Source organism: Falco biarmicus, chromosome Z, assembly GCF_023638135.1.
Source record: "Falco biarmicus isolate bFalBia1 chromosome Z, bFalBia1.pri, whole genome shotgun sequence".
In the NCBI taxonomy this organism is placed as follows: domain Eukaryota; kingdom Metazoa; phylum Chordata; class Aves; order Falconiformes; family Falconidae; genus Falco; species Falco biarmicus.
In genome coordinates this window covers 66,333,805-66,347,480 of record NC_079311.1, presented here as the reverse complement: position 1 = coordinate 66,347,480, position 13,676 = coordinate 66,333,805, and the positions used below count along the sequence as shown (strand labels likewise).

The 13,676-nt window shown below is 42.0% G+C and overlaps 1 protein-coding gene across 2 annotated transcripts in view; it reads left to right on the top strand.

Annotated features, from left to right (window-relative positions):
- Positions 1 to 812: 812 nt before the first annotated feature.
- Positions 813 to 13,676, top strand: part of IL31RA (interleukin 31 receptor A) — a 38,655-nt gene continuing 25,791 nt past the window's right edge. For both annotated transcript variants that reach the window (XM_056324683.1, XM_056324682.1), the window contains exons 1-2: positions 813 to 970; positions 12,093 to 12,174. In XM_056324683.1, the coding sequence (XP_056180658.1) occupies positions 12,123 to 12,174 (52 nt within the window). In that variant the 5' untranslated portion in view covers positions 813 to 970; positions 12,093 to 12,122. The remainder of the gene's footprint in view (positions 971 to 12,092; positions 12,175 to 13,676) is intronic.

Genomic DNA, 13,676 nt, shown 5'->3' with positions numbered 1-13,676 from the left:
TGGGGGACATCTGTATCAATTAAGGTATTAAAATGCAGTATGTGCTCTTGGAGGGTGTCTGCTTAGAAAGGACAGGCGGTGTTTAGTAAGGGATTCGCGACTGGGGACTCTGGGTTTCTGTTTACTCCCTTCATCGTATCTCTCAATTGCCATGTTCTAATTCTCCATTCCTTTCTGCACTGCTGCTGGCTGCAGCTTTCTTCCAAGTCGTTAACTGGAACGCACGGGTTAGCTTTAAAAGGGGTCCCAACTCCCACAGCGCGATGTCGCCAGTAGACCACGGGATACCTACGGGCGAGCGCTCCTCAGCGGTGGCTGTTAATTAATGCGCTCGTGTCGCCGCGCGTGTTTGTGACTCACCTGCACCGGGGCGGGCGGGCGCGCGTCCATCCCTGGTGCCCCCGAAAGCAGCGCGACAGCGGTAGCAGCGCGACGCCTGTGCCAGCGCCCCCGCGGGCGGGCGGCTGCGGGAGTTCCAGGCTGCCGCGCGGTGGGGACGGCACCCGCGTCCCCCCCCCCGGCTGGGGCCGCCCCCCCGGCCCGCGGCCCCCGGTGGGGGGTGCGCGGTGCGGGGGCGGCGGGAGGCTGCGGTGCGGGGGCGGTGAGGCGGCGGGGTGCTGCGCCGCCCGGTGCCGCGCGAGTCCCCGAGGCGGTGGCTGGGGGGCGGGGCCGTGCTCCCCCCGCCCCGCCGGGCCCTGGCGGGGGCTCCGGCCGTAGCGCGGCGGAGGCGGGTCGGTGCGGCGGCAGCGCTTGCGGCGGGGCTCGGGGGGCGCCGGTGGCGGGCAGCGGGGGTCGGGGGGGCGTCTGGCACCGCTCCCGGGAGCCCCGGGGGGGGCCGCGTCTGTTTCTCAGAATTACAGGAAAAAAGCGTTGCAGGTGCTGGGCCTGGTGACTTCCTATTTTGTTGCACCCCTCGCAGTGGCGGGGGGCAGAGGTCCCTGTTAAGCGGAACGCCCGCTCTGCAGCTGCGGTAAGTGAAACCGTGGTGTGGGGGGTTGTTTTATTTTTTCATTAACAGGGGTCCCTCTGATCGTTTTTGTTAATATGGAGCGTGGGAAAGCGTGCGTTTCTTCCCCGGGGTGTTGCCGGAGCGGATCTCTACCAGCGGCGACGCGTGCTTGCCTTCGCATCTCCCCAGATGTTCATCCCAGGCTCGCGGCACTGCGTGCCTCTGTGCCTCTCCGGGCCAAGCAACTCCTTTCAGTTTCTTTCTTTCAAGTTCGTGAGACAGGCTTGAAACTTCCTATTTGGCCGATTGCATTTGTCTGCTTTTTGGGAAGGATATGATACAGATGCTTGGCAGTGGTTTTCTTTGTGGGCGCAATGATTAAGAGTTAGTTTTCAAAGTGTTGCAATATATATGGTCATCAAAAGCAGTAAAAGCTCTTTCCTGACTTCTGGCTGCTTAAATAGTTTATAGTTACGTTTTCTCAGTGACATACCAGTTTTAAATACACTGGTCCCATGCTGCTTCTATGCTTGCAAAGTTTTTGCCTCCTGGGGAAAAATACTTTTGTGTTATGTTTGCACACACATCTGTTGTATCACCTACAGACACTCATGTTTAAATTGGGGAAACTGCACTGAACTTCTCATCTGTAATGGACTATGTGACTGTTGACTTTTGAAGATGATTGTCTAAAACAGTTGAAATCCCTCTTCTAGCTTCTGTCTGTGAGCTAAGACACTGGGCAAGGGAACATTTTTACGCTGAAAGAAAACAATGTGTTGGGTGAAAGAACAGGTTTTTCTGTTAGGTAGAGGCTAATCAGTAACAAAACAGATCACAAAAGGGATAAAAACAGGGGAAAACGGGAAAAAGCTTTAGGCTTATATCATAGACATTGCAGGATTGAACATTAAAGTTCTTGATTTCTCTGTAGTAATTATGCAAGCCTGGTAGTTTTTTGCATTATTTCATCCTTGTAGTTAACACTTTCAATTTATAAATACCATACTGGGAGATCTCAAAACATAGCTTTATCGTAGGTCCCATGGAGCCTGGTTTCACACTACCGTGCTGTGTTTCAGGTAGCAGTTTTGACTAAGATATAAAAATATCATTAGTAAAGTTTACAGTATAGGTAGTAAACAAAAGAAAACTAGGATACATAACCTTTACAGGATGACCTGAATTAGCAGGGTGATATGGCAGTTGTCTTACGCAGGTCAACACAGAGATAAATATATTTGGGATCAAAGAATACAGAAGATGCTCAATGGGACCTCTTGGAAAAGTAGTAACGTAAAGACAGTTTTAAATGCCTGTGTCTTCTGCTGGGAAAAAAAAAAAGGGCCAACATTCTGCTTAGATGTACAGTAATAGAAATAGCAGGTAAGTGTCTGGTAGTGATCTCATGTTCCTGTAACTGCGCACGTGAGGTGTTTGGCATACAGCAGTGAAAGGTGGCAAGGAATAAGTGAAGGTTAGCTGTGCAGAGGCTTCCCCTGTCACATTATGTGTTTGCTGCACCAGTGCAATGGAGACTGTAGCTCACTTCTGTAAATCTAGCTCTGACTATTCAGATACTGTGTTCATGCTTCAGGAAGGGTGTGAAACACTGGAGAATATTCAAAAGAGAAGATAAAAAAATAACCTAAGGAAATGGAAAACAAACTTTTTAAAGAGGACTTAATACGTAGTCTTAATATGAGGCTGAGGTGAATATGGAGAAGGATATTTGATAGTGGAAGTATAAACAAGCTTTTTAATTGTGGAAAAGATACAAGATGAAGAGGTGTGTAGGTATTGTTTGTATTCCATTAACTCCTAAAACCAAGACTCAGTGATACAATTGTATCTGAGTCTGTAATAAGTCAGAGTTTGTGATGTTTTCAGAATATATGGTTAAATCTCTTTTTCAGAATGATGTTTTTTATGTACAGGCAAGCTGTGGGGTCACAGTCATCCCTCCTGAGCGATTCAGTATGAAAGTGAGGGTTTGTGCTCATTTGTTCTTTCCTTCTTGTGTCTGTGGGAGCACAGGATTAACTGCATTGTTCTCTGTGTTATTGTAGTGCTTCCAGCACTGCAGTAGGACAGGGATTATAATTGTATCCTGTGTTTTGGGGCTGTAGCTGATTCCTTGAACAGTCCAGGAAAGTTTTTTTATTTTAGTTTTCTTATGAAACAAAGTTTACTAATGGTATTTAAATGGATGTGTTTTACTCTGGAACATCTGGAATTGGTCTTAGTTTCAAGGCCGGACAAGGTGGACTAATGCTGTGAAGTAGTACAGAAAGTCTTCTTTCTGACTTTGACAGGTGTGTATTCTGTACAAACTTGAAAACCACCCAAATCTGGCAACTGTAAGAGATTTGGATCTGGCCACCCTCTCTCGATGAGAGCTCCATGTTTCTGTAAAGCTCAGTGCATGGATCCTCCTGCCCTGTCCATCCATTTTTCTCACCTAGGTGTTTGCTATGGCAGAGGCATCTTGTTCTCCACGTTTGTTCAAGTGACTGTGCTCAAGGAAAGGGCGTGAAGGCAACCACCCTGCCTGATAAAGTCTTACTAGTTGAAAACATTGACACAAAAATCACCTCTCAAAGTAGACTCTTGCAGTCAAAATGGACTTTGTAGTCCCTCAAAAACTGAGCCTAAGAAGAAAGCTCCAAGACCAGACCAGTACATGAAGCACGTTTAAGCCCAAGCTTGACTGTTTTTTGTTTCTTAGTGAAGAAAGAACAAGGAATGACAAGTGCCACTATGAAAGCTGCAGTTGTCTCTGGTAGTACCACCAGCATTCAATTTTAGTGATACTGATGGCCTGGTCTTTTTTTAGTGAGCATATCAAATTGCATATAATTTTGTAGTTAAAATGAAAAAAGTGACCAATATGTAAAAATAGAGACATTGGGTCTTGTTTTGTGTTTGTAGCTTTAAGCTTTTCCCCTAAAAATTTAAGTTTTTATTATGAGGTGTAATATATTAATCAGGAAACACATATTTGGTTTGCAGCTGTGAGCATTTTATACTTTAAGATATATTTAGAGGCTTATTTGTTATGCTTGTTCAGAGAGAAAGGAATTGTATTCAGTTTACTAGATACAGATTCATTATTTTTCTGTATTAGTATCAAGCTGCATTTAGGTGAAAATTGTATTTAAATTCCAGTGGACAGCATTTTATATTAGAATGTATTAACATTCAATATGCTGTTAAATATTGTTCTATAACAAAAGAAAGGGTTTATCAAAACATGTTTTGCATCGGTAACTCTAGGGCATACTAAACAAAATAACTGCTATTAGCAGTTATTAACTGACCTTTCCTGGTCACTGTGTCCTTCAGGATTTTAGAACAAAAGTATCTTATCCTTTTGTGCCTTCTTTTTTTGTTATTTAGAGACTGAAAAAGGAAAATGGTTTTCCTGCTTTTTCAGTTCCCAGTTGATTTGCAGCTTGTAAACTAACAAGTCATTGAACTTGATAAATACAACTTTTGTTCCTCTCCCAGCTCCGCACCCCCCCACCCCCCCCCACCCCCACCCCCCCACCCCCCACCCCCCCCCCCCCCGGTATTTTTAGGAGAAGTTTCTGTGGTCAAATGTTGGCACATCATTTCAAGGGGCTCTGCTCCACACTGCTCCTTCAAATGTGTCTGAAAACTTAGTGGTTTCAGTTTTCTATGTGTTGCTTGAATTTGATTTAAGTGATTCTTAGTAGATTATGATAATGTGTTTTAAGGTAGGCTGTCATAATTTAAAATTTAAATAGGTTTATTTTTCAAAAGGAAAAATGCCTAAGTTTTGTTTAAATCAAGTTCTGTTTAAATGCCAAAATCTTAAATCTTCTTCATTCTGGTCTGAGGTTCAGCTGGCTGTTTTAGCTCAGTTAAGGAACGTGGTTTGTGAAACCAGTGTGCTCAGGATCTTTCATTACACTGTCATTTTTCCCATGGATGAGCTTGTCAGTGCAGGATTTATAGGGATTAGAGAGTTGGGAAAAGCCAGTAGCTGTCCCTCACATTGATTGCTTCCTTCAGTATGTTTACATGTATTCTGGTTTTGGCTGGGAAAGAACTAACTTTTTTTATGTGGTGCTTACTTGTTGGCTGGGGATAAACAACATGTCATTCTGTGACCTATGTAGAGGAACCTTTGTTTTCCTCTTCTGATGCTCACGAGTACTTGTCCTTGATGGAATCCTGACCAGTCCTGGAAGCGGATGCTTCTACGTCCTGTTATCTAGGAAGAGGACTGAAGTTCGTATTTGGATTGTTTGCCTGAAATGGCCTCTTCCCCTCTAGGATTTGTGTAATGGATGGATTTGCATCTTGGAGTTCTGAAAACTGATGGTTATGGCTTTTCCAATTGCTTGCATGCATAACGTGGCAGTTGGGTGGCCCAGGTGGCTCGGGCTTCTGGTGTTCAGCATCGGCTGATCTTGTCAGGGCAAGGTTTGTCTCTCCATATTGTAGCTGGCATGGCAGAGCTGTAGCAATTGCTACTGAAGACTAAACGAAAGACAGCAGTGGGTATTCAGCTTCCTCCCTTTTTCATAGTTGTTAGAAGAGTGTCAGACTCAGTAGCAAAGGATGCACTGTCAGGTTCCAACAAAGATGTTGGAAATTCTTGAAGGTGACTGGGCTGATGTTTTATGTAAGCTAAAGGTATGCTGCCTTTCCGTTTACACCGTGTTCTTTATCGGTGTAACAGCTACATAGCATGTAGAAGTATGTGTTCGCTTAGCTTAAAACAATCTTAGAACTGGATCTGAATGGAAGAAGCTTTCCTGTCCTGAAATGTGGGAGAAGGGTGACTAAGAAACAGTCTTAAATAGACTATGGGGAAAAGTTACTTTGGGTGATTTTTTTCCTCTGACTTCTTTATATTTTTGAACTGTACCTCTTCCAAGGAACTTACATTTCAAAATGGAAGTGAAAAGCTAGAGGTTTTGGTATTGAGAAAGCCCTGTTTCATCAACTGTTACACAATTTCAAAATTATTTAATGAGACCTTCATTGAGATTGCCTCTTCCTGCAAGAAATCTAGCTTTGGTGAATCAGTTTTTTAAACAGCTCTGTTCATGCTATTTGTTTAGCCATCAGAATGTAATTTTAATAGGTATTTTTAAGCAAATCACTTCTGAATTTATGATGTGATTTTCACTCACATGTCCTTTCATCACTTCTACATGTGCAGTCTCTGAAGTAAACAGCCAAAGAGCTATTTAGTCATGTATCAGCATAGTTTATAACCACATAACTTGCTGAGTCACTACTCTGGTCTCTTGACATGTGATAACTAGCAGCTGGCATGTCAAATAACTGCCTGCTAATTGGTATTGGAGAAAGTGGAAGGAGATGCAACATACCTCAGGACTGAACCCAATGAGCAGCTCACAGCTGGGAAGGAATGTCATGGAGGTCTCTTTTCCCAGTTGTCTCCTTTATTTCACCAATTCAGATGTCTGCCAAATCACATAGCAAGTTGCTTACATTTGCTAATGTAGCACAAACACATATTTTGCTTAGTTCTCTGGCATATTAGCAAGTGGAAGCGACTTACTGTGTGATAAGCACTAGAAGAGAGGGGAAAGGTAGTAGGTAGGGGGTACAGGGTGAGGAGCACTCACTGAGCGTGGATGACATCTTTGGCTGTTTAAACATTTGGTGAGCAATTCAAAGAGTCGTAGCTTGGCACCACAGCCAGATTTTTCATGCCTGATCCTTTAGCATTGTGCTCTGCTGTGGTGTGGGATATATGGTGGTATGATATTTTTGGCACAAACATACTTCAAAAACGTTTTTATGATTTCCCAACGCTTTTGAGTTCCAATTCCTTGCTAAAAAAGTGTGGGATTGCTGGAGCTAGTAGAAGTAATATGATAAATTGTTTTCCTTATTCTTGGGAATAGCTGAACTATTTTGGCTGAAATGCAGCTTCTTCTGTCTCATTTCCCCTAAAAAATAGCAGACCAGTGTATATATACAATATCAGCTGAAACTGTTAGAGTTTGCCAAGTTGTAAGCAAAGAAAGACTGTGGGAACTGTTTGATAAACTTAGCACAACTCTTCTTTTTTTTTTCTTTTTCATATAGTGGATTGTTCTTCATCTTGCTGCTGGAGTTTTTGCACCCTTGGAAGTGTTCTGTGCTTTAACCAAGCATAGTGCTCCAGTCATACTGTCTTTAAATTTTTTCTCAAAAACTCTCAGCAAAGATCTATAAAGTTAGTGCCCGTGTCAACTCAGGGTTGCTTTTTTTGCACCAGGTCTTCTATTGAAATGCACTGTTAATTTTATTTAAAATATTTTGTGCATTGATTCTTTCCTAGACTGGAAGGGACTTTGCATGCCCTACCTAGGGAGAATCATGATCTTTGTTTTGTTCTTTATCTTAGCTAGATTTTTTTATTTTAAGTAGTCCACAAAGTAGGAAAATGTATTAGCACTTTTTACTTGGAGCAGTGTAATAAAGTTCAGTATTGACAGCTGCTCTGTGGTGACATTGCTTTTCTCTCTTTTTGTTCCATTCTTTTATAGTTGCATGTGTTTGAAATGATGCTGCTGCCTACATGATCTGGAAGCAGTTGTTTCTTGACATTCTGTTATCTAATCTTACAGCATCTTTTACTGGTTTTGTTACTGTGTAGTTATGTCTGGTCAATCTAAGGAAGAAGTCAATCACTAAGGGAAATGCTTTAATTAGTCACAACCATAATTCGTAAGCCTTGTATTCTGTGTTGATGCAGACAAGTGGAAAGCCTATGTTTTGAATTACTGGTTTTATTTCATGAAATCTTTACAATACAGAATATGCAGTGACTTTTATTACATGTTGCTAGCAGTTAAGTCTACAGAAAAGAAAGAGTAGATCTTCATTATTTGTTAAGTGCCCTAAGCTCTTTCCTGTAAAAAATTGCTTATCTTCACATGCCACACAGAGGACTGGATATTCCCGTGAATGAGATGTTTTGCCAATTAACGGGCTCAGTAGATAGCACACAGACACCAATACAAAAATTTACTGTTTGTTTCAAAATAACACAGAAAATGAGGCAATATGCACATACAAAAGGACTAGCTTACAACACCCTGATTCAAGCAATAAAACAGATAAGCAAGACAATGCACCTAATCATTACTACTTTAAGGTTAGCTATAGTGTTTAAGAAAGATTCATCACCAGTTGCCCCAATACATTACATCACCCAGACCTGCAGTCACGGGGGAGCCCCTGTTGCAGCAAGGGTTTGGGGAGCCTGTCCCAGCAATCAGGAGGTCCTATGCAGGGCGTCCCCTCGTAGGGGAGGTCTCCAAAGTTGCTGCAAGAGGGTCCAGCTCTTATATTGTCAAATAAACAAGCTGACCTAATTTCCAATGTAGTAACATCTGGTGTCACTGTCCTCTCAGAGGCCACCCGAACCTGGCCAGGGCTCAGGGAGGAACCCAGGGAGTTTCCTTTATCTACTGGATTTTAACCATTGCTGTCCAAACAAGGCCATATAGCTGGTTTCATGGCCTTGTCCACCTGCCCCTAAGCAAGGAAGGTTGCATGATACCTTCACTAACGATTATATTTTATCTAAGCTACCTATTTTGCTAATGATCATATATATTTCACTAATAATCATGCATATTTTGCTGATGATCAGATGCTAACTATATCTAGTGCTCGGTTGGTGGGTTCATTTTGGGGTTCAGCTTTGGCTCCGGGCCGTTGCTCAGGCCTCAATACTTCATGAGTATATCCTCCAAGATTAAAGCCATATGCACAGAGATGTTGCAAAACCATTTTATTTGGCTAATAAGTTTATTTACTTTTTAAAGTTAAAAAAAAAAAAAAGAAGCTTATGCCAGTGTAGCATCTGTAACTTGTTAATTTGTTTTTGGCTGACCATTCCTCCTCTGAGATAGTTTTGATTAGGCACATCATCCTGTAGTGCTCTAGGTTATTTTCCTTGGTTTTGTTGATTTTTATAATCATCTTTGAAGTGTGTCAGTCTTCTGCAACTACTAGTCCCCTTGCTAATGAGGCACTGACTACATGTGTGTTTACCACAGCTGTATAGCAATCGTTGGTGTGTTGACTTCCTATGAAGTTGGCAAAGCCTTTTTCAGAATCATCATTATGATTTTTTCTTTTTTCTAATTTCTGAATGGAATGTAGTTTTCTTGTAGCCCTGACTTTGGGACTGATTTTTTTTTTTTTATGTTGGTATCTGTCTTAAACTTAAAAAAATAGAGTAAGAATGAAAACACACTTTACTGCTTACAGAATATATTCTTAGCTTTAACAGTGGAGCTTCTAGTATCTCATCAACATTGCTATGGACTATGTGAACTCTAAAAATAACAATCTAAATATTTAAAAATCTACATCTGTTTTTAGTTCTGGCACAGAATACTTGGGACAGTTGCTTAAGGTTCTCTGGTTTTATTGCCATCAATAGCATAATTAATTTTTACTGCATTGAGATCAAGAACTTACACCCTAAGTAGGTAGTAATAGATTCTCTTTTTGTAACTGCTCTGTTTCTTGTTGGTATGCATCTTGCTACAGCTGTATTTTAGGAATGTGTCACTGGGCAAACGCCTACCTCATTTTTTTTTTTTTTCATCCCATGTGTCCTTTTTCATTTTTTCTCCTGTTTTGCATGGTTACAACCTCAAAGTTTATAAAATGCTTCCTGAGACAGACTGAAAATAATGTTGAAGATGAGTTCTGGCAGAAACTGAACATGAAGGGCTTTTTTAACTATGTTTTTCTCTTTTAGATGACTGTAAAACTTCTATTTTGTAGCAAAACCAAGAAGTTTTTTTGAAGGGACCATAACATAGGGCGGAACCCCTTATGCCTGTATCCCACCTACAGTTTTCTGTCCCAAACAGTGGTCTGGTGCACACCTGCCTCCTAGCATCCCACACCTGTGGAAGGAGAACGTGCCTGGTTTGGTCTGAAAGCTGCTGGTGTACCTGTTCTAGGGAGATAGCAGCTGCCTCTCACCTGGATTCCTTCTGAGATACAGGTTTGCATGGAGAGCTGAAATTCCATCAGCATCTCGGATAAATCTGAAAGCCTAATGTGAAACGGGAATCCCTGATAACTGCAGCAATAGTAATGCTCACCTTTTGCTTATGAACATAGTAGACAGAACTGCTAGAGCTATTTGACCAGTAAATGGGAATATTTGGCCCTAGTACCTCACCTGCTGTAGGGGATCTGAAACATCTATTTTCTACAGACAGATCTCTACTTACTAGACAGAGAAGCAGTCTGGTTTGCAACATATTCTGACCTTCATGTTGGAGTTGGTTGCTTAATGGATAGGGTTACAGAGAAGCTGATGAAGCATGGGCTGGATGAGCATACAGTGGAGATGATTGAAAACTGGCTCAACAAATGAGCTCAGAGTGTAGTGATCAGTGGCACAAAGTCTAGTTGGAGGCCAGTGACTAGTGGTGTACTCCAGGGGTCAATACTGTTTCCAGTCCAGTTGATCATCTTCATTAATGATCTGGATGATGGGGCAGAGCATACCATCAGCAGACTTGCTGATGACACAAAACTGGGAGGAGGGGCTGATATGCCAGAGGGTCATGCTGCCGTCCAGAGGGACCTCGGTGAGCTGGAGGAATGGGCTGGCAGGAACCTCATGAAGTTCAACAAGTGTCAGATCCTGCACCTACGGAGGAGCAACCCCAGACACCAGTACAGACAGGGAGCTGACCTGCTGGAGGACAGCTTTGCAGAAAAGGCCGTGGGGGTCCTGGTGGACACCAGCTAGAATGTGAGCCAGCAGTGTGCCCTGCTGGCAAAGTAACCTGGTGGTATCCTGGGCTGCATTAGGAGGAGTGTAACCAGCAGGTCAAGGGAGGTGATCCTTCCCCTCTGCTCAGCACTGGTGAGGCCACACTTGGAGTACTGTGTCCAGCTGTGGATTCCCCAGCACAAAAGAGACATGGACATACTGGAGAGAGTCCAGTGGGTGGTCATAGTGATGATTAAGGGACCAGAGTATCTGTCATACAGGAAAAGGCTGAGAGAGCTGGGACTATTCAGCCTGGAGGAGGGAAGGCTCAGAGGGGATCTCATTGATACCTCTGCACGAGGACAGACCCAGGCTCTTCCCAGTGGCACCTAGTGACCGAACAAGACAGTGGGCGTAAACTGGAACACAGGAGGTTATCTCTGAACATGAGGAAACACTTTTTCACTGTAAGGGTGACTGAGCACTGGAGCAGATTTGCCAGAGGGGCTGTGGACTTTCCGTCCTTGGTAATCTTCTAGAGCTGTCTGGGCATGCTCCTGGGCAACTGGCTGTCAGTGGCTGTGCTTGGGCAGAGTGGTTGGACTAGACGACCTCCAGAGGTCCCTTCCAATCTCAGCCGTTCTGTGAGTGGTGGCAGCAGTCTTGAGGTGATGGGAATGTTTGGTTTCTGTAATTTTTCCCCAGGAACACTAGATTCATTTGTGCCTTTAGAATAAATCGTTCTACATCTTTGCTTTCCTCTTTCTTGCTCTGGGGCTTTGGGTTTCTTTGGCTGCCTAGAAGTTCAGCTTCAAAGAGCAAGCCAAAGAGAGGTTCCTTTCATTGCCTTTGCAGACAGTCCTCAGGTCTGGTGCCTGGGATGCTTAATTGGAATAAAACCAATGTGAATTTACTCTCTCTTGGGTGGATGGTGACCTCAATGTGTGAGGAGATTGCCCGCTTCCTGAACAATTGTTTTGTTAGATGGTGATGCACAAGTGATGCGCATTATTCCTTCTCCTGCAACCGCCTTCCTTTTCAAAAGAGTTCTTTCTAAGTGAATCTGCTCAGAAGATGGCTGGGCAGGCTGTGTTTTGAGTGGATGTAGATGTATTTCTTACCAATTCTTTACACAGTCCTTGGAAGTTGGATTGGATTGTCCTCAGAAGGATTTCAGGTGCACTTACCTCGCCCTTCTTTATAGACAACATATACCCTTAGGAAAACTGCATCAAATTTCTCCCATCGTGAAGAAAAGTAACACTTCAACAAAGCAAAACTTGACTTGAATGCAAGTGAGAAATGCTGAATACCATTATTAACTCTTATACAAATGCTTGCAAAGTATTACAGGGGCATCTTTACTTAGAGTGTGTTGTTTTTATTTTATGACAGCATTTCCTGCCAATAGTTACTGAAACGGAAATGTTCAGCTGTTTGATTTGGATGTTTGTCCTTCTCTGCAGCTCTATAGCAGGTATGTTTCTTGATTATTAGCACCTGTCTTGCCATAAGAGAGTTTTCTAAAAGGTGACCTTCTCCAAATGATATTTCAAAGAGTTCTGAAAATGATAAAAAAAATAAAAAATTTAAAATAGAAGTCAGTAGCCGATTGACTAAATTTTCTCTGTGCTGTACACTACTTAATTTATGGTGCTTTTGTGATCATGATAGCCTGGATTTGTTTCCTTTAGTATGTAAAGTATTAAAAAAATGCATTTTAAAACTTAGTTTGTCAAATGTTTTGTTGTTGCACAGGGTGTAGAAGGGGAATCTGCATCTGGGAGTCATATCATAGTTCCTGTTGGGTTGTAATGGCTGGTAACTTTGGAGATCTGCTAATGGAATAAATTTTATGTAACACATAAACACTTAAAATGCAGTTAATGTCTGGTGATTTGGGGCTTTTCTAAGCCAAATATTACCTATTCAGATATGCATGCATGCAATGACTACTAATGTTCTCATTCCTAATGTTAAAAGTTACCTCACAATGTATGACTATAGATTTTTCTTATTACTTTTTTTTTTTTTTTAAAAAATGTGGTAATTCCACAGTTAAAGACTGGACAGGAAACTGCTGAAGTTGGAAGAGCAGGTAGTTCTGCACTCCCTCAGTCTCTCGTCTCCTTCTACTTCCACTAGAGTGCATGTTTGTTTGGCTAGTTGTGAAGTGGTGAGGAATCTGCTCTGGATGGAGAACGATATTATTTTTGCCAAGTTTTTATTTTTCATCTATATCAGTCTCAGTTTGACTTACTGTACAGGCACTTCTGGCACACAAAGGGGCTAGCAGCAGCGAATGAGTGGTGGAGAATTAGAAACGCTTTTTGTGACAACAGTGCCACTTTAAAGTGATTAAGTGGAATAGTATAGGTTAGACGAGGGTATCACAAAGACAGATTGAAATAATAACTTTATGATGGTAATTGAAAGTCCATGTGCAATTTGTCCCATATAATTTAACACACAACAATAATTTGTGTTGTCAGTTTTTGGGGATTACATGGAAGAAGCTTGAGCAATATATGAAACTGTCCAGGTGATTGCTTACAACTGATATATATTGCAATTTGTGCAGTAGAGTGTAAAATAGCCATTAGTATGACTTTGAAACATTGAACAATTTACTTTAAAACAAAAAGGACCCATAGAAAGCTATTAATTACCCAAAAAGGAGAGAATTATCACAAAACAAGGAAGAAAGCTTAGTATTCAATTCCCTTTCATTCCTGCACTCTAGCAGAGAAATTCTGTCTGTAAAATTGGTTGGTTTTTTTTTTTTCATTTTATTTAACAGATGTATTTATGAAATTTCGCTTCAAGAAATAAGTTACAGTAAAAAAAACCCCAGACAGTTAGCTCATTGCAGGACTCTAACGGGTGATTCCTGCACTGTTTGGTAACTGCTGCTGAATTCATTCAGTCAGCCTGCTTCTGTGTTTTCCTTTTACATGCATTGTGTATACAATTCCTGTG